Genomic DNA, 26,366 nt, shown 5'->3' with positions numbered 1-26,366 from the left:
CAACAAAAGCTCCCCCAAATCCCAGCCAACAGCAAGTACCCTTGGCCCAATGCCAGTGTGTGTAGAGGAATATGGGAAACTGAAGAAAGTGTGTTATGGGAAAGTAAGAGTTAGCAAAGACATGACCATTATGGTTTCATTATAACTAGTTCAAGCGAAATTTTCAATGAGTGTTTTTAAGAATTGTAAATGTTTTGTTAAAAAGCTATCTATATTGATAGTAAGAGAAGGACATGTATGCAGATGTTAATTTAAATAATGTATAATATAAAGAGCCAATGAGGTGGTGGAAATATAATTATGACAAAGGGGAGTTTAATGTTAATTAGCAGTGTTATGAAGTATAAAAAGTAGTTTTGCTAATTGCATGGGAGTTCCAATTAACATTGTGTGGACGGGGGTGTTTCCAGGATTATAAGGTTCTACAGTACTACATTCTTGTCAGTGGACTGATCACCCATTGATACACCATTTCATCTTCGAGTGTGAGTATTTGTGTATGTGGTAACTGCATGCCTGTCTGCCTAACTAATCCTCCTCCTTTTGAATAAAGTTCAGTTGTATCACTAAAGTGTTGCCTAGTGATCCTCTCTAACTACGTTTTCTGTAACTGACCTAGAAGCTTGAACTTGAAAGCTAAGTTGGGTTTTCTTGCACCTTTATCTTTAACAACTTAATATTAAGTGGGAATTAATTAAAAGGTTACACACCTACTAATTATGGGTGCCTTCTAACAGAAGCTATACTGTAGCAGGAAGAGAGTAAAAACCTGTTTTCTACTCTGATTAATTATATAACTGATATATATGAGCTGGCTGCTCCCTGGCCTGAAGAGCTTACAGCCCAGCTGGCACAAGACAAAACACGGGAAACGGGTGTAGGTGAGGGAGGAAGCAATACTGAAGACAGCCCCACAGGACAAACTCCTGGAAGAAATGGGTCTGAAGGTGGTGAAGGCAGGTGCTTGGCGTACAGGAAACGCAAGGCACACACTGCAAAACGGAGAGTGGGAGGAGGGTTGGCAAGGAGCTGCTAGGAGAGACGATTGGGAGGTGGATGAGTTTAGCAGCAGGGGTTTGGACAGGTTGGAATGGCTGGCTTTTCAGCTCATTTAGTATCATGGCTGTAGAGAGAGGGGATATCCACAATGGAGCCACTGGTGTTAGAACATGGGCTTGATGGTACCCAAGAACGTTCCGGTAGTGACTGGCAGAGCCGTAGTAAAATAAAGATGGCAAGCTGCACTCTCTGTTGTATTTCATTTATTTTCCCCATGGAGCTTGGGCTTATAAATAGGAACACAATAAAGCAACACTTGTTAAAAATAAAAAATGAAACCCAGCGATGACCAAAAAGTGCAAATCACCATCAGTATGTCCAGAGATGGTGAGGAAGTTGGCTGTCTTCTCTGTGGGTGGTGGAGATTGTGCATGGAGGGTGGTATCCATACCAAGAGAACAGGCGCTCAGGCTTTCTTATCCCAAACGCAGACCAGACATCTGGTACAGGTATATGGCTTTGTCACTTGGTAAACCACACGTGACTCTGGGAGAAATAGCTAAGCTTAAAATGAGGTCATTCTGGTGAGTGTTTCTCCTGTTTCCCATTACTAGCCAAGCAGGTTAATTTTCCTCCAAAACTTTGCTGAACAGAGGGCATTGTTTTAACAACAACAAAAACCCACCAACCCTGACAGCCTCCATCTCATTTGGACAGGGCTCCTTGGTATAAACAGCACCATAGAGAGCAGGCTGTTCTCACTGTGGAGGGGTGGTTTGTGATGGAGAAATCAGAAGAACAAACAAGCACACCCCAGGGATGAAATTACAGTAGCTGGTTACCTAAGGTGGGCATGAAGGTTTTAATCACACCATCCTCTCTCACAGGGCAGGTGGCAGCCAGACACTGTGGCCCTCTTGTCATTCTTACTAGTGAAAGAAGCAGTGAGTGCCCCTGGTACCATGATAGCTGCCAGTTGTTGCATCTCTGTAAAGAGACTGGTTGTGTCTCCAGAAAACCAATTACTCAGCAAGGACGTCTTTCCTGGAGAGAGAGTCAGATAAGGGCCTGGCTGAGGTTGCATATGAAATATCAGCTAGGCCTTGTTGGGTGGATAAAGGAATACTTGGCTATTAGGAAAAAACCCACAAGGCTGGCTTGGGGGCCTGGGGCTAGGGTCCTTCAGTGGCCTACCTGGAAACTCCTGAGGTTGGGGCTCACTACCAATAATTTCGAATTCTGCAGGGCAAGGGAATGCAGCCAGAGGGTAAACTGCTGCCAGTACCCTAATATACATGAATACACACCGTACATTTACACACCAACACCTGTTTTTCACAAACTCCTATTCTTGGTGCCTCTGAAATGTTACTGCTAGTCTGTTCTTCATGGGCTGGAGCAGAGTCCTCTTCTTTTGCTGATTGATGTCTCTGCCTCTCTCTCCTCCCCACTGGCGCTGTGTTGTCCTGTCTGTACAGGAAACCAACAAAATGAAGAACACTACAATCTACAGTAACTTTCACCCTGTGATGTGCTCGCAGCATGAAGGAAGCAAGTGGAGCAGTTGGCTTTTGGCTACTGTTGTCCATGCCATCCCTTGTTCTGGCTGCCTTGCAGGCTGCAAATTGGAATGTATTGCAGGTTTAGTATGCCTTGCTGGTTTGGTGCCCAAACTACTCAGTGGACTAGATGGAGAAACACTTGACATGCTAGCAGAAGAACACAGGTAGGTCCAGTGCAGCAGTCTCTAGAGCAGTGGTCCCCAAACTTTTTACCTTGCACCACCCTTGGGGCCATAGCTAGGGCCAGGGCTGGGAGTGGAGCTGGGTGGCACTCCCTCCCTGCCCCAGGGGGGCATGATGCACAGTTTGGGGACCCCTGTATCAATGTAGAGGTGGATGGAGCAGATCACTTCTCTGTAGTGCTGTCCGATCAGTTTCTAATCTCATTTTCCAGGTTGGGAGGAACGTGGGAGTCTTATGGGAGGTAGTTCAGCCAGCCAGCCACAAAGCTGTATGTCACCCAATCCAACAGCCACCCCTCCCAGTCGTTGCTCATCTGGCGTAGATGGCGTATGAGAGAAGTCTCATCTCATGCTGAACTGAGAGGCTAGTGATGTCAACATGATCATGTAAAAAGGAGAAAAATTCTTAAAGTTGATGTCTTTGTGGCTCCATTAGGGATATGAGGATGCTCTGAGGGAAGGAGAGAAAACACCAGCATCCAATTCTGTGCATATAGTTTAATTATTTTCCAATTGGGCTGCCAATGTTTGGATGTATTAAGGGCAGGTGCCAGCAGGCAGTTAACCTGGATCCCAGACTGGGAATGCATATCCATGTGTGTGCATGCATGTACTGTATACCTAGCTGTAAAAGAACGTACAGTGCATACATGCTTTGGTCTTGTTTAGAGAAATGCCAAAAGTTTTAAGGTTGATCTGATTGATACATGGGATGGGCAGAAACGCTGTTGCATAGACAGTCGGTTGATAACTGACATCTCCGAAGATATGGTAGGCCCAGGAGAAATGTGGCTGAGGGGCTTTGGCTCCTGTGTTGATTAAGGTGATCACTAAAATAGCCCAATGCTTTTAAAATATTTTTTTCCCAGACAAGAAATCCCAGCAAGGACATTCACTGTCCTACGCTGCAGCCTTCAAAGCAATGCCACAAAGAAAACCAGAACACAACAGGTGGCTTCTGAGGCACTAGGAACAAGGAGTGAGATTTGCTAAAGCAAATGGGATTCACGCTATATTAACCTTTGCACATGCCCTGACAAAGGCCTGGTCAGCAAATCTTCATTCAACTCAATCTGTTCAATGCATCTCCAGTGCCGACTGGCCAGATCCTTGTTGCACTGGCCTGGTTTAGTTTTTTGTTGGCTTTTTTTATTTTGAAAGAAAAAACACATTTCCTGTACTGGAGAAGTTTTTTGCTGCTGTGACAAGAGACCTCATCGCACTGGCAGGGCTCAAGTTTAGTAGGGTGACCAGAGAGCAAGTGTGAAAAATTAGGACACTTTTTTCCCCCAAAGGTGGGGAGGGAGGGGGTACAACACTTATATACGATCAAGCCCCTAATATTGTTGGGTCACCCTAGGTGCATGCAGAGTCCAGAAGTGGCTAAATTGTCTCTTCTCACAGTGCTGCTGTGCACATGCTCACTCAGTCTAGCTCAGGGGCTGAACGTTCCCCTCCAGTGCGAATTCCCCGAGGTTCTTGGCTGGCCCTAGCAGCTGCAGCAAGTAGTGACTAGTGACAGGTATTTACTCCAAGGTCATGTGTCAGTTAGTTGTCCGGGTGTGTCTGAGCCCCAAGAGGAAATGGGGCAGGAGTGAGCTGTTCCTGAGAACTCGTCCCTGGCAATGCACCACTCCCCTTGCAATGCCTTTTCCTACAGTGCACTCGCCTCTGTCAGCAACAGCTGTATGTAGTTCCTCTCCTCCCAGCCACCTGCATGTTATATGAGTGTTGGTATCTTTTTTATTTTTTATCGTTTATTTTTCTTTACTTCTCATCCTCATCTCCTTCGCTCATGCTGCTGATGGAGGCCGAGGCCGCTTTCGGAGAGGAAGGGGGTGAGGCTTTATTGAACAACCAAGGGGAGGGCGGCGATGGAGAGCGGGATGGAGAGCGGCCGCGCGTTGGGCTGCTGGTTGGGCTCTGCCTCGGCGACAAGGCCTGGAGCATTCGGCCACTTCGCTCCTGAAACATCTGTTTCTGAAAAGCAGTTTGAAAAAGAGGCTGTGTGAGTCAGGCACAACAACAGGGGGCTTGGGTGCTGTGAGGCCAGTTGGGGACAATTACCTGCAAAAGGGGAGAGATTCTTTGGCCTTCAGGAAAGGGAGAGGCTTAACGTGCATTTCTGCTCTGAAATATGGCCAGTCAAAATGGCACCCTGGAGTCACAGTTTACAAGCCAAATGGTTTTGGTACCCAGCAAACTAGTGTGGATGCGAAAGTGCTGCTGGGAGCTTTTCAGCTACACTACACATTCTGCAGGTCTCCGAGGGGACGCTATAGGCAGAATTTAGTTAGTTGTTCAGTTCCTGGGTGAGCCAGAACAGACTCCGTTTCACTCCCACTTAGCTGGGCTGGCTCCACTGTACCAACAGGAGTCAAAGTCATAGAAATGTAAAGCCAGATTGGGCAACCCTGGTGGTTATTCAGAGTCGTCCCTTTGGTAGGGTGAATTGGGGCAACCACTCCGCGGGCCGGTGCAATTGGCTGGCATGGTCAGTCCCGGAAGTGATGGATTTGTCACTTCCACCCCAGACCCCACACCCCTCTAGGGACAGCCTTGGTTATTCACATCTGAAGTCAATGGGACTGTGCTTATGTGACATGTGCACAAACCGGCCTTTACTTTGTTGTTGTAGCCAGCAGAGATGACTCTGGATACACATATGGGGTGAAATCCTGACCTTATTCAAGTCAGTGTGAGGTTCTCCATTGACTTCACCCATGGACTAGATCTTTTGAGCAAAAAAAAGATGCCACATTTTGATGGAGTTGCTTTTCAGAGCAGCAATGTACTGTTAAGTTTGTTACAAAGGAGATGTGGGGCTTAACCTTCGAGGTGGAGTGGGGAAGGTGCTGTCTGGGCTACTTCTTGTGGAGCTCTCGCTGCTGGCTGAGTCAATGAATTGTATTGGTAATTCTTTCAACAGCTTGCAGCTGGGCTGGGCTCTTGTTCAGAGCAAAGTGTAGATCAGGTGTGACCGAACGCATTGTAACATGTTTCTAAACAGCAGCATAGGCAGGGTTGACACTTTTGACAACAATGTTAACAATCTTGGCCACTCCTGGGCTTCCTTCTAGGATTGGACCACAACCCACTAACACGGTTTGAAAGATGTTAAACCTTGTTTACACCATTGTTTAGAAAGATGGTTAGTTAATGTGTTTGCTCACATACGCCCTATATTTCTAGTCTGCACAGGAACACAGCAAGTGGCTGCTTGCAGCCAGAGTTCTAATGAAAACAATAAGGCCTTATCTACATACAAAAGTTGAACCACAAACCTGCTAAACTGCCGCAAACTCTTATTTTTGGCTAAAGAACCTAAATAAATCTAGTTTAAGCCAAAATAAGTGTGTCCACACAGCCTCTGGCACCAGTTTAACTAACATGATTTAAAAGCACACCTTAAGTTTGTGCCCCAAGGCTTCCTCCTCCAGAGTATTGCCATGCAAAATAAGAAGAGTTCTTTCTAGCTAACAGTTCTGCACAGCAAGGCAAGGCCTTGTCAGCCAGCTCTTGTCCAACGAAACTGTGTGACTTGCCCTTTGCTAACTAGCTGCAACTTCATGTGGCTATGTTAAGCTTTTGGGTCACCTTTTGTCTCACGAAGCTGGTTTTCTCTATGTTCAAACTCTTAGCCCTTTTTGCTGCTAGAACTTCTCCCGGTTAGAGCTGGACAATAATCTCCAGCTGAATCCCACCCCACCCTCTCATGGCTGGCTTCCACTGCTGCATGGCAGATGGAGATGTGTGTCCCCCTCCTGCTCAGTGCTAGAGTTCTAATTCTGTGCCTGTTGAATACCGGCTGGAGATACACACCTAACCCCAACACACACAACCCATATAAATACAGACCAGAAATCTTAACAAAAACCTTGGGTTGGATTTCATTTTCCATTGATCTAAAGAGGAATAACTGGCAAGGTCTGTTATGATTTGGTTTTTATTTTAACTTTCCTTTGAACTATGTGGTACTTGCCAGTGCTGGAGGCAGGATAAGGGTTAGATGAATGAATGGCCTGCTCTAATATGGCACATCATATGTTTCTAGTGCCATGCATGGCCTCATGGCTGAAGTACTGGAATATAGGAGATCTTCTAGTTCAGCTCTGCCCCAGACTTCTTATGTGGTTATGTAAATTGCGCAGTCACTCTATGGCTCTATTCCAGTGTTTCTCAAACTAGGGTCACCGCTTGTGTAGGGAAAGCCCCCGGCGGGCCAGGCCGGTTTGTTTACCTGCCCCGTCCGCAGGTCCGGCCGATCGCGGCTCCCACTGGCCGCGGTTTGCCGCTGCAGGCCAATGGGGGCTGCTGGAAGTGGCGGCCAGTAAGTTCCTCGGCCCGTGCCACTTCCAGCAGCTCCCATTGGCCTGGAGCAGTGAACCGCGGCCACTGGGAGCCACAATCTGCCGGACCTGCGGATGGGGCAGGTAAGCAAACCGGCCTGGCCTGCCAGGGGCTTTCCCTACACAAACGGTGACCCCAGTTTGACAAACACTGCTCTATTCTCTATCGGGGATAATAATACTTCTCTATTAGACCATCATAGGGCTGTGAGAAGGATAAATCTATGGGTGTGGTTGAGGTGCTCCCATACTATAACAATTAGCATGATAAAAAAACCCATAAGTAGCTAATGTGCTGTCCAATATTTTGAACATACACCTTGCTGAGTATTTTCTGCTGTGCTTTTCCTCTTGGAGGACCCAAGAATTCCATGATTTTTCTCAATTCAATTTTTTCTCCCAAGTCATCAAGACCTTGTACTGTGGTGACCTTCCTTCTGGTCAAGAAGGTTGGATGGTTCCCTTCGGAGCTCATCACATCTACTACAACAGCAGCTAGAGGCATTGCTGAAATGAATGGAAGGCCCTTCTGACCTCTGGAGACTAAGCTAGTTTCTTCCACCATGCTCCTGGTTGCTACTGGCCCAAGGAGTGAAGTACCAAAGTAGAATAACAAATCTGAATTAACTCCAGAGCCCCCACACCAACCTAATATTTTATCTTCTATTTGAATAGAACTCTGAAAATTAATTTTCAATTATCAACTTAATGTCACACTCTGCCTTCAGCTGCAAAACCAAAAGGCAGAAGAGGATACAATCTCAGTAAATTCAACTTCAGCACAATATTCAGGTTGGTATCCCCGCTCCCCCTCTCTGCCCCCGCAATGGCCATGTGTCCATACTCCTGTCCTGCTTGCTAGGTCTGAACTATTCAATGCTTTGTAAATCTCCTGGGCTAGCAGGAAGTTCTTGCTCTTTGCAGTAGCTTCCAGCCTGCTAAGTAGAGGACCGGTTCGGGCAGGAAGGGGTTAATAGTGCTAATAGTCCAGCGCTGCCAATGTAATCAATGCTGGCAAAGATCCCAAGCCTGTAGCAGCATCACAATCAATGGCAGTAGCAGTCCCACTGAGGGGTTTTAGTGTGGAGGGTTAAGAGAAGAAAGTGATGTGGTCTGGCTCTGTAAAGCATTAGTGTTATTGGTGCAAGAGTCTTTGTTGGGTTTAGGAAGTTCTATGGGGCTGTGCAAAAGTTACATTTACCGTGTATGGAAGTCTCATTTTCTTTACAAAATAAAAGTGACCAGGTAAAGAACCTAAGCGTTGTAAAACTCCCTCTGAAGGTCTGCAGCTGCTGCGATTTGAGCTTCTGATTCTACAATACAATATGGACGTTTCAATGGGGTCATATGTGGGCTTCAGGGTCCAGACTGAAAGTATATTGTGCACTAAATGTGGGATCCTGGATTTTGATTAAACTGACCATAAACTGTGGCAGTATTCAGGCTCTGGCCAGTCAAACATATTCCCAACAATGATCAGGACTGCTCTCCAAACGCTGAGACGTTCCAGTTGGGGAACTGAGCGGGCTGCTCTTTAAACTAGTTTCCTATAATGTTGCTCCATTTCTGAGGACTTGTGTAAACATTTTTATTATTAAAAACATGGACCTTTTTGAACATCTTTCTTCAAATTGTGCAGTTCAACCCAGAGGATGTTATACTCACACCTGCCAGCAGGTTTGTGCAGGGAACTTGCTCCTTATCGGCTTTACATTGTACTGCACTATACAAGGGTGAGATTGCAAGACAGCTTTCAGTCTGGCTCTTTTTCTAGAGTTTTATAGCACATTGGCCATTATTGTATCTCAGCACCTCTGGGGCTCTCTGCAGGAAATACATTGTGTATAAAACTATCTTGGTGAACAAATTCTCAAATGAATTCTATCCACCCTTTGCAATTTTGAAAAACAACATTTTGACCTTTTCCAGAAATTATATATGATTTTAAGTGGGTTGCCCAGACTTTAGTTTATATTTTAGAAAAGGGATGCCAGCACAAAGTGTATTATTTCACAAATAGTAATTATAATAATAGCATATTAATGGGATGCAAATTACTGATCTAGGAGTATAACATGCCTATAACTATTCTTGGACTTTTAATGTCAACATTCAAAGCAACATCTAACTAACACTGATGTGGCAAATTAATGTTAATAACAGTTTTGACACTAATAGCAAGTTATCATTATTTAAAAAAAAAACAACTTCCAGTTGCCAGGCTGAAGATGATTTTTGAAAACACCTCAGTTCACTGTCACTAAAGCTTTCCTTAGAACAGGGCCAGTTCTGATTTCACTCTTCACCGGACACTTTTATGGGACTTTGCTCTGCAAATGTCTCTGCATAAAATTACATCTGATTTCCTACTCTGTATCTGCCATCCTAAATCAGAGGGCCAACAAATGTTCTTTAGCAGGAGTTTTAGCCTAGTGCTTTTCACTAAGGAATTTCAGTCTATAAAAATGTCTAATGTTTAAGATAAAATATTTCTCAGTAGTATTTTTTTTAGTGCTTAGAGCAGGGAACTGAGTCAAGGCCCTAGCCTCTATTCCTACCTCAGCTGATGACTCAGCGCATGGCTAGTATAGTGCAGATGCCACTTATCTTGGGAAAGCAGTTTTGCCAGTAAGGCTTATTCCAGCCACATGAAATAAACTATATTGGCAAAAGCACATATTTGCTGGTATAACTGTTTCTGCACCAGGGGCTTTTGCTGGCACAACTGTATCGGTCAGCTCTCATCTCTTCACACCCCTGACCAACAGAGCTACGTCAGCAAAAGTTTGTAGTGGAGACCTGGCCTTAGGCACTTTACCTAACAAATAAGACTCACTCCCTGTTCCGAACAGCTTACAACCCAGTTTTAGACCTGACACACTAAATTAGAGTAACAAACGTGGGGAATGAAGGAAAGGGTAGGCCCAGAGGTGCAATAATACAAGTCTGTTTAGAGTCACATGCATACACCTTGCTGGTGCCACTCTTTCATTCTGCATTTGTAAAACAGCTACAATATGACGTGTCCACCTCACAGGGGAGTTGTGAAGCTTAATTCATGAATGCTTGTAAAAGCCACTGAGATCCTTCAATGAAATGCACTAGCAATGTGCATCAGTAAGTTGTAAGTGTATGTTGTTATTGTGTTCTATAAAAAGCAACAACAACAGAAAATATTTCATTTGTTCGTAGTCAGTTTTTGTTATACACAAATCATTCCTGCTACAAGTTCATATTAAATCCCATTTTCTCCACTGTAAAATGAGGGTAATAATACTGCCCTCTTTTGTAAACGACTTTGACTTCTAGTGCTGATAAGCTGTATGGCAGACCTAGGTATTATCATTATTATTAAACTTTTTAAGCTGACTGGTTGCATCCATTTGTGCTTCCTCGCAAAGTGTAATCCATAAATAATTAAAGCCTTGCATATGTTGTCAGCCACTTGACCCACTTTGAAGTGAATAGAAGCTGCGTGACTAAATCCTAATGTACCTTTGAATGAGCCCACATTCTCCTGGGGGCATGCTGGTGGGACGCTTGCTGGTTATGTACACTGCTGCCCTCAGTTCTTTGCAGTTTGTCAATAGGAAGCCTGTGGCTGGATGGGTCCTGTGTTCATCAGCCTCTGCAAAACACTTTCACACATGCATAACTTTAAGCATGTGAGTACACTCATGCTAAAAATTATGCACGTGTGTAAGGGCTTTGCTGGATCAGGCTCTACATGACCCAGAGTATAGAACCTTTGAACAAAATGTAAGTTCATAGATTTGGTTAGAAAAGACTCAATAGTACCTTAATAATAACTCCTGTGTCAACTACTGATTGTTTTTACAATACTATTGAATTTTGCAACTAATTCCAATGTAATGTAAGACTTGGGACAGTAAGAAGAAATATCTCTAGGAGTGGTGTGGGATGCAGTCTCTCTGGTGATCAGTTCCTGGGGCTGGGTGTCAGACCATCTGCTGGGTTCTACTCCTGATTGTTTCACTAACTCACTAGGTGATTTTGTGTGACTCAGTTAATCCCTCTGTGCTTCAGTCTCCCCAACTGTAAAATGAGAACTGTAAATAACAATACTATGACCACCTTTGGGAAGCGCCATGAGATTTCTGGATGAAAGTGGCTGGGTCAATTGTTCACAAAAAGTAGTGACTTACAAAAGTGCATCTTGAAGCCTGGCCTAAAACGTGTATCTCTCTGCAGGCATCCCTATGAGTCTGTATATTTCTCAGTATAAAGTTACAGCTACAACATGACCATTTTTATATTTATTATGCTATTTTAAAATATTGCCAAATTCAGATTGTTAATGTTCCCTGTCTCTTTATTGCCATTTTCTGGCGTATAAGCTCTTCCTGATATAGGTGCATAACTCCTGTTTATTGATGATGGGGGGGATAGGGGGAGAATAGGCCTCAGTGTAGAAATGTACAATGTGTCTGTTAATACACAGTACTACGTAATGCAGTCTTACACTGTAACATACTTGGGCACTACATAATGTTGGTAGTGCCTTTTAAAAATACAAACGCAGAAATTGGCCTGAAAAAGACATTAGAAGTGGGAGATGTTTGCACTGTGGTTCTGGTACATGTTGTTGGATGAATTGAGTGGAATTGGCACTGACCTGCTAGATTGGCTTTTAAAACAAAGACTGCAGCAAAAGAACTTGCTATGGGTCTGTGTTAAGAGAAGAATAAATCAAAGGCAGACAGAATTCCTGGAATGAAGTACCTACCCAAGCTCCGTCGGGTCCAAACAGCTCTAAAAAGTTGCCAATGAACTCTCTGGACTTCTCTTCCCATTTCTGAATGAGGTCATGACTCTTCTCTTCCACCTTATTAACAAATTCTTTTGATTTTTCCTCTACATTTTTCACTTTTTCTTTCATTTTGTCTACCTGGTTCTGAAAGCGATATTTCTTTTCCTGTTTGAAAAGTATGTGTGGACAGACAAAAAAATTATCAAGTGGGTTTGGGGAAAGAAGAAAGCTTGTTATTTGTGCTTAAATACACAGGGCTTTTTCTGACTACTATCATGTGTAATATTTAAATATGTAAATGTATGGATGTTCTGAAAATATTTATCATTTAGTGCTTATCATGTGTTATGTTCCCCAGTAGAAAAACAGAGCTCTAGATATATTAAAATAGGGTGTTCTTTAAAAATAATGTCAATTTAGTATTCGTGCAAGTAAAGAACTAATACCCCAGGCCTGTAGCAGGCAACATGCAAATTTCCCCACACTCTTTTGCCAGTGCATCCCAATACTGGCTTGCAGCCCTGATGCTATCCCAGTCCAAGGTATTTCCTATGAAGAGATCTCTTCAAAACAGAAGAGAATCTTCATGACTGAGGTTTTGGATAATCAGAGGTCCCCTGGTTATACCTGAGAGAGGCGTCTAGGCCAGAAGGCTAGCTGACCAAACAGTTGAGGAGTGGAGGGAAAGAAGGGGCTGATCAATGCCCAGAGATTCGCTCAGCTCATCATAAGAGAAAAAGAATGGGCTCTCAGAGCTGCTAAATGCCTCAGATTCAAAGCTTTAGTTTTGAAAAGCTTCTAAACTCCTCAGAAGCACAGCCAGTCATGCAGAGCTTAAAGGATCTGTGGGGCTGAAGCTCTGTCTCTGGAGATCTTATGAGCTCTGTAGGAGCAGAGCTTCAGTCAGTTCATAACCAACTTTTGGCGGCCTGGGAACTTCAGTTAACTGGAATTTGAGTAAATCTGGATTCCACAGTAATTTAATTAATTTTCCTCTAAAACAAATGTTCTTTAGCTCCACTATGGCAGCTTAACCTATAAAAGTGCACCTTTGGTCAGAGAAGTGGGAGTGTAAATTTGGCATCTTATGACTTGAGGATCTACTTCCTATGTATAGCCAGAGTCATATTTTCCTTGCTGGTCTTGTTAGCATTGCAGTTAGGTGAGTGTGAGATGGATTTTATTCTAGCTCAAATATCATCAGTAGAATTGTCAAAGTCCAGTTGCAGAATCTTTATTAGTAGTGAGGAAGAACAAGCCAGAAAATACACAGCTTGGCTTCCAGCTTGAGTTTTCAGGGTTGGCATTCAGAAAACATTTTGTAAACCTGTTAATTAATCAGATATGATATGGAGTGATTGGGGTCTTGATTTTTCAAATGTGGCCATGCAAATGCATACACCAAAATATGTGAGCATTCACACACCTGATTTACATGCACAATTCCCACATTGCAGATGCAGATTAGTACTTGTGCTTCTGGTGCAGCTAGTTGGTCATCTGCATGCATAAATATTCCATTTGAGCAGGCAGTTATGGTAAGTACACAAATTAGGCGCACATGCGCGCACACACACACACCCACACACACACACACACACCTGCACCTGAACTTTTAAAATGAGCACCATTGGGACAATGAAAAAGGAGCTCTAGAGTGCCATTTTAGAGCTACTTTCAGAGTTGACGTGTGCTTCAAAGTTTACAAGTTCTAAAATATGCCCATACTTTTACTAAGTCATTTTTATGCTAAACATTTAATGGAACTAGCAATCGCATTGTATCTTAAACTCAAAATGTTAGCACCTCAAAGCTGTAGCTGACACAGAAATTCAAAACGACAGAGGAGCATTTCCTTTGCAGCTTAGTAGGACTGGCCAAAGAGGCTATGTCAGGATAACCCCCCCACCCCAAGCCCCACCGTTACATAGGCAACCAAGCCTTAATGTAGGAACGCCTGCATTTTCATTTTCTACTAGTGCCCTTTTATTTGTTCTGAAACACTAGAAGCCCTTGGAGAAGAGCAGAGCTTCTCCTGTTAAACTGCTGTAACCCTAAGCCAGCAGTGACTTCAGAATGCATTAGGCTAGGTCTACACTACAGACCTTGCAGTGGCACAGCTGTAAGGTCTCCCATGTAGCTGCTCTTCGCCAGCCTGAGAGAGAGCTCTCCCATAGGCATAATTAAACCACCCCCAACAAGCAGCAGTAGCTATGTTGGCAGGAGAGCATCGCCCACCGACATAGCGCTGTCCACACCGGTGCATCTGTAGGTGTAACGTATGTTGGTCAAGGGTGTGTTTATTCACACCCCTGACTGACAAAAGTGCTAGTGTAGCCATAGCCTTAGTCTCTAGAAGTGGGGTGAAGAAATGCTGCATGTGCTATGCAACAGTAATACCCTCTGACCAGTTGAGGAACGGATTTGATGAGCTCCAAAGCCAATTCACACCCAGTGTGTTCCTCTGTCGGAATGATGGCTGCAGTACTGATCCTCCTGCGTGGATAGTTTCAGCAGGGAAAATATGGGGAAGCCTCTAGGCCTACAACAAGGATACACAAGATACCCCTACTTCCACCTCAAACATAAAAACTAGCAATATAGTAGACCTGGATTGAGAATGAAGGTTCAGAGGGAAAATCCAAGGATCCCAAGGATCCTCCTAAATTGGAATGACCGATAAATCTTGAATCACTGCCTGAATTAAATTAGTGAGCCCCTTCATTATGTGCCATATACAGCTCAGTCAGGTGGGAAATAGAAAAGCCAGTGCTCCAAAATGAAATATGAAACAGACAAGAAAAATGCCTACGTCTGTGTTTCCGACTCCAGCTGAGAGGTGCAATTACAAAAAAAAAAAAATCTATAGACTGTCTGTGATTTATTCTGTCTCAAGTACGGGAGAATTGTGCCACTCAGCCTGTCATTTCTTGGCTTGAGAAAGGGCCAGATTTACAAAGGTACTTAGGAGCCTAAAGAGACAGACAGGCATCTAGTGGGACCAGTGCTTAATTTGTAATGAAAGAGGTGCTGGGGCTCAAGCAGTTTTTTTTACTTTTTACTAACGTGGCAAGCCCAGAGGTGCTGGGGCTATGAACCACCAAGCCAAGAGATGCCGGGGCTCAGTCCAGGCAAGCCCTCATACAAATTAACCACTGCGTGGGACTTACCAAAGAGCCTAATCGAGATAGATGCCTAACTCCCATTGCAAGTCCCAGGGTCTAATACAACACACACAGTCTGTCCTCATTGCTTAGAAAATATTTAAGGGGGCACTGTCCTCTTCAAAATGACATGTCTGTCTGAAATAAGTTTGTTTGCTGTCGGAACAAGTAACACTTCAGATTACTGGAAATGAAAATTTGGAGGGAGAAAAATCTTTCTCCCCCGTTGCCTACTTTGTGACCTGATAGCACTTTATTTACAGTTTCCCCTGTTGTTCATATGGCTCTTTGATACAGAAAAAGGGGGAATAGAATATTAAAGAAAAAGTAAGAAAATATCATTGCAATCCCACAAAAATTGGCAGAGGGACTCAGGGACAGGTGTAAGACTTGACAATACTTTTGACTCATTTTTTATCAAAATTGGCTAGATATTTGCTTAAGTGTTTCTCTTTATAGCAAAGTGCTAAAGTGAGGGCTAATGAAATAAATACAACTATCCTGCACATAGCAAATAAATGGGAAAAGTACATTTTGTGATGCATTGTCCTTCCTTTAAAATTTTTCCTCATTAATTATCTATAGTCATTCACAATGTTCTTTTGTAATATGGCACAGTGCAGAGGAGCATTTCAGCATTGTCACTTTCACGGGGATACGCTGCTAAGCCTTGAAAGAGAAAATGGAGGAAGGAAAACGTCTTTACCCTTCTTTACCCTTCTCCTGGACAGTACAGAGAGTTCTGTCATTAGAAGTTGCTTAATTTGAAATACTGCATCCTCCAGAGCAATCCTCAGCAACCTCTGAGCTTTTATACTGGCTCTCTAATTCATTCCGTTCTGCTTAGGTTTTGTGACACATGTTACATGACTTGACACACTGCTCTCCGACTTCTGCAATACCTGTCAAAACAGTGGCTCACCATTGATATTTCCCTCCCTCCCCCCGGGCTTACACTGGACCCTTTAAGCTTACTTTAACATTCTTTTTTTTTAATGTAATTGCTTTGTAGAGGAAGGAAATTGATAATGACGCTTGTGCTTTCTATGCCTTTTCCTTCTGATCTCTGGCATTTGGCCACATCACAGCAACAATAAGGAAACAAAGTCAAACTGCAGGCTGCTTTTTGGAGAGACTGTGACTGTCTTCCTTACATGATTGGCAGCTTTTTTTAAAGCGGTAGTGTTATTAAATTAGCAGCAGCTCCATGAGAAGTATGCAGTAGTTTGGGAAATTGGGAGCATTGGCTTTACTTAAAGAGCTACAGTTTCCAAGAACAATGCCAAATGGTATATGTGAAGCTGATACTTGCCAGGACTTATTAAAAATAAATCCCTAAATAAACCCACCAATGTTCATTTTTCTCAGTTAGTTTTAACCAACTCCTGCCCTGTTCCATTTCCCATTTCAAAAGCACAAGAGAAAATTAGCGTATCTTAACCCCTACTCCAAGGTTGGGCTTCTAATGGAAACCCTATCAGAAGAGGGAGAAGAGAAGATGCGCTTACTTACATTTATAAAACTAACATTCAGCTCTTTGGCGGTATATCCTCTTTGGAGGTTGCGTCGAGCGTAGACATCATAGTCTCGTACAATTCTAGTAATGATGTCTGATGTTGAGATACCTTCAGTTCTCTGTGTTGGCACAAACATTCCTGGTGAAAGTGGAAAGCAAAGAGAGATGAGTGACATGACGAGATAGCACAGCAGTTAGGCAGGGATGCATGTTTTAGCATGAATGCTCCTGTGGTTAAGGTGTGTAACTGGGAACCGAGAGATATCCAGTGAAATTCTGAAGCTAGTGGGAGTTTTGCCATTAATTTCAATGGGCCCAGGATTTCACCCATGTGTTCTAATCCTGGGTCTGCCACTGGTTTCCTGTATGACCTTGGAGAAGTCATTTAGTTGCCTTGTGCTTCATTTTTTCAGCCCATAAAACTTGGATAATATTTGCCAGCATCTAGTGTTATTGTGAGGTTTAGTTGGCTATCTGTGGCATTATAAGATCTTTAGATCTTATATTTCATTCTATATTGCTGTTCTCATTCCCTTGGGCTCTTTGACTCTCTCGTATAGCAGAGATTCTTCATTACATTGAAATGTTGTTTGCTTGTACTCTTTCACAGGAAGAGGAAGTACAACCGGGATGGTGAAGAGGGCTACTTATTATATTACTAGCTTATTTCCTCAAAATATTTGACTAGTTTTTAACTGCTTGCCATTAAGACTAGCCCATGTGTACTGTTAAATAAAGCCAGAGGCAGAAGCAATATTAGCGGTAACCGTGAATACATCTTCTGTACAGCATTCAGTGAAATAATGCACACCATGCAAACAAGAAAACAACTCCCAGAGCCAGCGTCTGGCTTATGAAGTAGAGATGACTGTGTTAAGCATTCCAAGCTCTCTACCAGGGATGGGCAAACTAGTTTGCATAAAATAATTCTACTGGTCAGCCTGGAAGAAGAGTAATGGCTTTGATAGTTCAGTGAGAGTTAACTGCGATTAATCCACAGCCTTAGTAATGACCTAAGTAGGTAATGGAGATTGAGGTTAGGCCACCCACTACATGAGTCTTGGGCCAGCGAAGGTCAGGTTTCATAGTTCCACTTGGAAGGGAGAGCAGTTTAAAGGCACTGTTGGTGAATGATTCACAGCCCATAGTGGCATTATGCTGAGAAAACACTGTTCTCCCTCCTTCAACTCGGAGTGTCATAGAGATGGACGGATATGTAAAATATTAAATAATAAATGGAGGAGAACCTCAGGGCATTGTCTGGCCCAGACAGAAATGCAAAGGGCACCCACTTTGAGGGCCAATAGAGAAACCATGTCCAAATAAGGCTCCATATCCAATCATTTGTTTAATAGTTTATATATGAAACTGCAGGTGATATGGAGTTGTGAGGCTGGATTGGAAATAGTCTTGTGAAATAATAGTACTTACTACTTAACGTCTTAAAGGATTGTGCAAATATTAACTAATTAATCCTCACAATGCCCCTGTGAGTTAAGTAAGCGTTGTTAGCCCAATTTCACAGGGTTCAGGGAGGGAATCAAGAGGCAACAGCCTCTTGTGATTTAATGATAAACACATCATTTCCCCCCTCTATATTCTAATTAATATTCTGCTAAGCAGTTTTAATCATTGTCACAATACTCTCCCTAGCATGCTTTTCAGAATTGCAGCAGTTGTTAAGGAAGCTTTTATGGGAAGCAGTAAAACATATCTAAGCACAGGTTGGAGCTAAGAGAATGCCTGAAAAAATACTGGCTTACAATTGTTTTAGCTTAAACTGCATTTTTAACCAGTTTCACAAACAGATCCTGGCATGTAATATTGGTAGCAGAGCAACGTTCATGTTTCTAAAATGAAAACTGCTCTTTATTAAGGGAACTATTTGCAGACATGCTGCATCTGCAGCTAGCATTCTAGCCAGGTGCGCACAGACTGACTTCTTGGCACTTCCTCCAAATCCTCCCTCTTGTAACCTGTGTTCCTCCTTTCAAGTTCCATGCCGGTTGCTACAGAGTTGAAATTTTTTTTATAGTCTTAAACAAAGCTATCTTTACAATAGGAGATCAAGAATCACCCTTCCGACCAGATTTTACCTGCTGTCAATCTCTGTTACCTGTCCCATAGTCATTTTGTGTGTGAACCTTCTATTGCTGTCCAAGGTAGTTTGGTGCAAGAATCAAGTGCAAAACATCCACCAGAGATCCACAGTGAGGATAAGAGTGGATGGGAAAGGAGAAATCAGCCCTTACTTTTCTTAAAACATGAAATTTATGCTGGTTAGTCATTTACTGAATGGTCTTAATTGTCACTAGCTAAACAAGTCATATTACTGACTGGCTGGGGCATATGTAGGACAGATAACCTTGCAAAACTGATAAATAAAATTAATCATGGTTCAATACAACTTTCTGATCTATTGTATTTCTATAAACCATCTATTAAAAAAAATTAAGGCTTTTCTGAGCCCACTGCATAGTTGCTTTAAAACTATACAGTCCATTTCTATTAAGTTTCTCCTCATCTATTAAATCTGGTTGTCTCCTTTTCTTCCATTCCCCACACCTGTTCTAATGCTATTGTTCTTCAGTGTCAAACCTAGCCTCCTGTCCATGGTGTTGAAGACCCAATTTGCTGCAGAAAACCTGGGAGGGGCGGGGGTGCACACTGTGAAGAACCTATGTAAAGGGCTATACAATCCCCATACACAGCGCTGCTCCCCAACACTCTTTACGAGGCAACGTGAAAGGGGTGGAGGGGCTACGGAAAGTGAGAAGGTTCACAACTATGCAGATTCATTGACCAAACCCCCCAGGCTGGGAGGACTGACTGCAGTAATAATGCTTTCATATGGTGGCCAAGGATATCACCTAAGGAGACCTCAAAGGATTTTACAAAAGAGGTAGGTATCACATGTGGGCACTGAGGCACAGTGCAATGAAATTACTTGCCCATGGTCACACACCAGGCCAGTAGTAGTGCTTGGAATAGAATCAAATCCAGTTCTTTCTTCACTCAGCTATGATGTTCCACAGTCTTGGGGAACAGTTTCCATCTCCCTCCATCCCGTCAGAGATCCCTAACACACAGCTGCTTACTTCAATTATCTATCGAAACCCTTTAGCCATAGCCAACGTGAGATTTTAATGTAAAATGAAATCTGCAAGCTGGGCCAGCCACAGGAGCAGGAGAGGTGGAGTGCTTGAGAAACCTATGGACATAGCACTGATTCCAGCTACAAATAATGGCCAGTAAAAAAAAAAAAAAATTAAGGCTTTTTCTGCTCCCTTTTTAACCAAATGTATCTGAGAAAGCTACCTGAGGTCATAGGGGAAGAGTGCAGTACCCAATTGTACCAGCAACCCTTTGTGAGGGGGACTGGCCTTTGAAACCTGACCTAGGTTATGTGACTTAATTGAAGAAGTTTCAATTTCTTGTCAGAACTTATGTGTCACACCTTTGTTTTACAGTAATGGAGAAGTAAGAGCTGGCTCCATGCAGCAGCCCCAGAATTGCTAGATTAGCCCTCACTGTCAGCGCTTGCCAAAGACTGATTAGTAATGATACTGTAATGTTTGACTAATATGGTGTTAATCTGTTCATTTTTGACAATGTGAATTCCTCAAGGAATCAACACATAATTAACCCATTGGTCACTGCGTATTGTGTGTTCTCCTCTGTTCCCAATCCGCCGAGGGTGCGAGTCTGTTACATCGCCCATTTTGACAGTTTGGAGTTTTAGCCTCACTCATAGAGGCTCATGCTTTTAGCTCACTACAAGGTAATAGTTATCAAACACAGTGAGCGTTTCACTTAACACTTGCAAATTACCAGATAGTAGATTCTGAGGCCTTAGGAAATTCTAGAGAGACATGCACACATTGATGTAGGCTGGGAAGAGGGAAAGTCTCATGTGCCTGAAACAGTCTGCTCCAGAGAGCTGTGGGAGGAAGGTTTAATTGCTTCCCTCTTCTACAGTGTTCATTGTGTTATGATAGCTGCTCATGATAAAGAGGCTTTTGACATCACAATGGTTTACATTTTTCTCACAGGGCCCAATCCAGCTCCCATTAAAGACAAATACAAAGGGTCCCATTCACTTCAGAGTTGGACTGGATCCACTGCCTCGGAACCCACAGATCACACGGCAAATCGTTTGTCTGACATGGAGGAGACATAGGTGCAAGAGAGCAGACACAGCAGATCTAGTGAGTCACTGAGCATCACAACAGTAACAGAAGCCAGCAGGGCATTGAAAGGATTGATTTTTTTTAAAATAGATGTAGGCTGTAGAAAAAGAGCAACATCCTATCATGATAACCTTCATTTAGACTGGCAGGTGGAATATTCTGTCAATTGTCTGACTTCAAGGTGGCATGTGAAAATGGGTTTCTGTTCTTTATTTTTGTTGCTTTTTGATGCATAAAGAAGGCTTGAAAATTATATTTTGTTTTTTCCTCTTACTGATTTTTGTAATAGAAATTGAGGCCTTTTCTGCCTATATTCCATGGCAGACGCTATGGATGAACGTACCGAGGGTAGAGGCAGTCCAATATGGACCTCCCAGTGCAGATCTAGTTTGCCTGGGTACTGATTAGATGCTATGGTGCTGGGTACTAGAGCAATAAACAGTTTTTGAAATATATTTAAATATTTTTCCTAAAGAAAAGGAGAGGGAAAACTGCTGGGAAATAAAATAAACTCGGGGCTTGTATAAAAGTTGATGTTCCTTACAGCAATGGGAACTATGCCCAGGCTGCACATTGGTCAGATTTTCAAAAGAGCTCAATTTGCTCTTAGTAGGAGCGCTTCAGTGTTCAGCACTTTTGAAAATCCAGCTAGACATTTAGGTGTCTGACTGGGATCTGAGCTCTTCTGAAAACCTGGCCCATTGTGTTTGTACATGCTACGCTCACCAAAACTATGAGAAAAGAACAGTATTGAGGTTACAAAATCAAGCACTTAAAAGTTGGGAAATGCCAGGTCGTCTGTTCAATCTTAATTCAGATCTCTCATTCCGTGGAGATAGAATTTCGTAGGAATTGAACTGCCAGAAACCAGGCAGGTTTCCAACAGAAGCCTTCCTGTCAGGCAGATTTTGGAACCTTTCTGGTTTCCTGCCACCTCTCCCACTGGCTCCTCAGCAGCCCATGTGGTGGACTGACAGGGAGCCCAGAGCCTGGGAGCCCCAGCTCTCAGTTCCTTAGCAATCCAGGCTTCCAGACTCCCCAGCATGTCAAATTTCAAGTCCTTGCTCCAAAGTATAAGGACACAAGAGCTTCTCAAAGAAACGGTCACCAGAATTTATTAACATGGGCAAAACAACATGAATTTCCCTCGCCTTTTTCTTGGAAAAGGCCAAACTGTTTTGACTGAAATGTTTCAAAAAAAATTCAGCCTGAGGCAGATACCTTGCGTGGAAAGCTTCAGCTTCAGCATATGATTATGGTTTGACAAAAAGCAACCAAAAACCATGGTCTTATAATGGGAAGTGTCAGGCAACCTTCATAGTAGGTGGTGCTATCAGTTCTGCCTATAATATCATTGTGTAATGTATTGTATACCTTTAACAGCATACACATATAAATCCATATTCACTCATTAGCTATCTAAACAGTTAAGAAAAATAAAAAGAAAAGAAAAACAAGATTAGAAAATACTATATTCTGCAGTGGTCTTGATTCAATATTGGGTTATACCTATGGCAGCAAGGTCCTGGTGGCGAAAAGTCGGACTTAGGAGAGGTGAGGACTGCAATGACACAACCACCAGTGGCCCCAAAGAGAACAGTGTAGTCGAGGTCCGGATATGGTCAGGACAACTGGTGGGCGCACTGTAGGGTGACCAGATGTCCCGATTTTATAGGGACAGTCCCGATATTTGGGGCTTTTTTTTTTTTTAATATGGGCTCCTATTACCCCCAACCCCCATCCCGATTTCTCACACTTGCTGTCTGGTCACCCTAGCGCACTGATTTAGTGGGAGACAGCTACCAAACCCTGATCAGTCACAACATGCCCTGACAGACTCCATTAAGGCTACCAAACTGAGTCCCTGATAGACCAAGGAAGGGAGCAAATTCCACGCTCTGGAACTCCTAGACTCCTATCCTCACACCTCAGGAATGAAAGCTATGCTCAGCTGGTCTCAATTGTTACCATGGGCATTGAGGAAGAGGCAGAGCTTGGTTCTTCACGGCCTCACGCCTGTGCAAAGTGGCTGAAAAGTGTCACCAGATCAGATTAATCTGTTCACTTACACCAGCAATGTGTTTTACACCTGCAAATGTAAATGGTGCAAGGCAGTGGAGAATCAAGCCTGCTGTCTCTGTGGCAAGAATGGTTACCATTTGCTCCATTAAAATTAAGGTTCCTTTCTGTTTTATATGTTTAGCTACACTATGGTTGGAGAGGGAATGAGAAGAGGGGCTCACACTCAAAGTTAGACATGAATGAGCTGCTTTCTCACTTATCCTAAGGCCACATTACACTCCTTTAAGGCCCCATTGCAGTGCCAGAGTCATGTAACGGGGCTTTGGGGTAAATGCGTATCTTGTCCTAATGATTTTTAATTGCTAACCATACGCTTTCCCCATAATAGGAGTCACACTTGTGGGTCAGAATAGAGCTGCACCTTAGCCCAGGGAAAACAGGTGCCTGAATGTTGGCCATGGTACTATAGGTACATGGGAAGTAAACTTCTTTTGCAGCATTTCAATACTGCTTACGAACCATCGCAAATCAAAACAGTAATCCGAGCAGGAATGTTTACTGGCAAACTCAATGGCTTCCGGAAGGTTACAGTTGTAATCTATTTTTGTTTACCCAGCCTGGGTCATCACTGGTGGCTTCAAGATGCGAACCTTTTTGCTGAAGTCAGCAGCACTTACTTGTTGACAGGCCAGACGGGAATGTGCATTAATCTCTGTTTTCCCTCCTCCAGCGGGTGTGGTTACAAGGCAATAACATACATAGATGGGCTTTAAAATAAAGGCTGAAATGGAGAGAGTTAAAACAGAAAATTGCCCTCACCTGCTTCCTTTATGTGCTTGTACACATCATCTGAGCCAGCGGAAGAGTATGGAATGTCATCATGGGCTACAAAATCAATCTGCAAAAGTTACAGGAGAAGAAACAATCAGATGCAACCATCAGGGAATCTGCATTGGTTTTGGAAGGACAGTTTCTCTTCTGAACTGCATCTGCCTGCCTTTGAAAGTCTCATCTGAAAGGTACTATTTAAAACATTGCTTTAGGGCTGGGGCTGCAACAGAGCACACCATGTGGAATTATGGTAGAACTCAGGACTTTTGGCTCCAAGAGTACAGGTATAACATACCCTTGCTTTGTATGTGATGATGTCCTCTATGCACAAAGGATAAGGGACCTACTGCTGCTACTGTTACCTACAGGAGATCTCCTTTAACTCAAGTGGCAGACAGTTGACTTTTAAAACTGAAGGAGCAGGGTTTCTATTCCCAGATTTGTGTGTATGCGTTTTGTTTATTTAGAAACTGTCTATCAAACCATAGATTCATTACAAAGAACTATTTCATTTGAGCTAAAGTAAATTCCAGTGAGCTGCAGCTGCATTTGGGTTTATATACACTGTAGGGCAGTCAGTAGGGTGCACTTCACCAGGTCTGAAGTTCTATCCATTAGAGGACAGTGGCACACGTACATACTTTTGGCTGATGATGGCATTCACTGAAATCATTGGGAGATTTGCCCTTGATTCGGTGGGAGCAGCAGGAGCAGGACTTTAACAATCTGGTCCATACATTCTGACTAAAGTCCATTCCCCCTTTCTGCACCTGCATTTTGTGAGTGCAGTTCAGGGACATTTCATCATTTCAGAAAAATTCAGGGGCAGGGGGACAAGTTCTGTCAGTGTATAGAAGATTATATGTGGTTGTACTAGATCCTGCAAAATCTGGGGGGACGGAAAACAAAAGTGGAGCTCATAGAGCTATGAAAAGTTTGAGGAGGTCAAACCAAGGTCGAGGAGAGCAGTTGCCCTCCTTACCCCATAGCAAATGATGACCCTGGTGCAACTGATTCTTTAGCAGCTCTATGCCACCTGAAGAGCCCCCTATGCAAATCAGCCCAAGCACACCAAGCAACTGGGCCCCAGATTTTCCCTAAAGAGAGACTGAGCACCGCTCTACCCTACAGAGTTAGGTCCCTACAAGGCAGTTTACATCAACCCAACACTGTAAGTGTCTACGCTAAAATGTTGCTCCTCCCAACGTAACTCGCCCAATATTCCGACTTAATAGCTCCACCTCCACGAGGGGCAGAGAGTCAGTGTCAATGTAGTTAGGTTGATGCTGTGTCAGTGTAAACACTGTGTTACATCGACTGTTGCTAGCTTTCAGAAGCTGCCCCACAATGCCCTGCACGGACAGTTCAATTGGTTCAAGTGCTCCTGGTAAGGATGCGCACCACTGAAACACACAAGCAATGTAATTACTGGATGCTGACGTAAATTAGATTGACTTAATTTTGTAGTGTAGACGCGGTCTGTAGTTTATTGCTAGACTAGTCCCTTATATCTGCCCCTGAACATTAACACAAAAGAGTATTCTTATTTGTTACAGTTAGGCTAACAAAAATTATCTAAGCATTATCCACTTGATTAATCCAGATGAGGGATGCCACCATGATCTCTTTTCCTATTGCTTTGATCCAAATCCTAAAAAAAATGCTAACTCTGTTCTTAGTACTGTGACAAAGTTCCTCCTCTATCTTGGTGGGTCCTGCACTTATTGGCACATTTTCCTGCCTCAGAGATTCACCATATGGGTTAGGGAACAGCCCAGAGACCTTCCCCTCTGGAAGAACCCACAGTCCAGGTCAATTGGGAGGTTTGGGGGGAACCCAGGCCTGCCCTCTACTCCGGGTTCCAGCCCAGGGCCCTGTGGACTGCAACTGTCTATAGTGCCTCCTGTAACTACTGCATGACAGCTACAACTCCCTGGGCTACTTCCCCATGGCCTCCTCCAAACACCTTCCTTATTCTCACCACAGGACCTTCCTCCTAGTGTCTGATAACACTTGTGCTCCTCAGTCCTCCAGCAGCACTCACTCTCAGCTCCTTGCGCCTCTTGCTCCCAGCTCCTCACAGTCACACCACAAACTGAAGTGAGCTCCTTTTAAAACCCAGGTGCCCTGATTAGCCTGCCTTAATTGATTCTAGCAGTTTCTTCTTAATTGGCTCGAGGTGTCCTAATTAGCCTGCCTGCCTTAACTGGTTCTAGCAGGTTCCTGATTACTCTAGTGCAGCCCCTTCTCTAGTCACTCAGGGAACAGAAAACTGCTCATCCAGTGACCAGTATATTTGCCCTCTACCAGACTCCTGTACCCCTCTGGTCTGGGTCTGTCACAGTACTTATTTGGTGGATCTCACTTGCCATGGCATCAAGAAGATAACATGCACTTCATGTATATTATAGCCTTGGGAGTTAGACTTTAACTATATGAAATAACAACTGGGTGCCTCTGAATAAGGGAGTACCTGGCAAGTTTGGGTATTTTTAATCCTTAGTCACTTTCTAACCCATTGGAAGTTTCATGATGTAAATCCCTGATATATGCTTAGCTCCAAAAGGCAGGAGATCTGAGAAGAGTGTCCTGTTCACAGGTCAATGAGTTAAGTTTGCATTATTGACGTGCTGGTACTTTGTCAGTCTCCAAAAAACATAATACGTGTCCACTTCCACTTACATCAAAAAGAGCCAGAGAACAGAAAGTTTTCTGATTTAGAACTAGAAGGTGATTTGTAATAATTGGCTGTTGGGAATTGAATTACTTAATTTATTCCA

General features: G+C 43.3%; 1 protein-coding gene and 1 long non-coding RNA gene across 11 annotated transcripts in view; one reads left to right on the top strand and one right to left on the bottom strand.

The window, feature by feature from the left end:
* Positions 1 to 1,245: 1,245 nt before the first annotated feature.
* Positions 1,246 to 26,366, bottom strand: part of PCYT1B (phosphate cytidylyltransferase 1B, choline) — a 63,466-nt gene continuing 38,345 nt past the window's right edge. For 8 of the 10 annotated variants that reach the window (XM_005281501.5, XM_005281503.5, XM_005281505.5 and 5 more), the window contains 4 exons: positions 23,575 to 23,653; positions 16,540 to 16,682; positions 11,840 to 12,028; positions 1,246 to 4,723 (listed from right to left, as the gene is read on the bottom strand). In XM_005281501.5, the coding sequence (XP_005281558.2) occupies positions 4,511 to 4,723; positions 11,840 to 12,028; positions 16,540 to 16,682; positions 23,575 to 23,653 (624 nt within the window). In that variant the 3' untranslated portion in view covers positions 1,246 to 4,510. The remainder of the gene's footprint in view (positions 4,724 to 11,839; positions 12,029 to 16,539; positions 16,683 to 23,574; positions 23,654 to 26,366) is intronic. The other 2 variants (XM_005281508.5, XM_065579339.1) reach the window with 1 other exon arrangement.
* The window catches only part of LOC122174564 (uncharacterized), a 44,790-nt gene continuing 42,064 nt past the window's right edge, over positions 23,641 to 26,366 (top strand). Inside the window, exon 1 of the long non-coding RNA XR_010595800.1 lies at positions 23,641 to 23,774. This is a non-coding gene — a long non-coding RNA (uncharacterized LOC122174564). The remainder of the gene's footprint in view (positions 23,775 to 26,366) is intronic.

Source organism: Chrysemys picta, chromosome 1 (genome assembly GCF_011386835.1).
Source record: "Chrysemys picta bellii isolate R12L10 chromosome 1, ASM1138683v2, whole genome shotgun sequence".
NCBI lineage: Eukaryota > Metazoa > Chordata > Testudines > Emydidae > Chrysemys > Chrysemys picta.
Note: the sequence above shows the minus strand (reverse complement) of the source record. Positions and strands in the feature narration are given on the sequence as shown.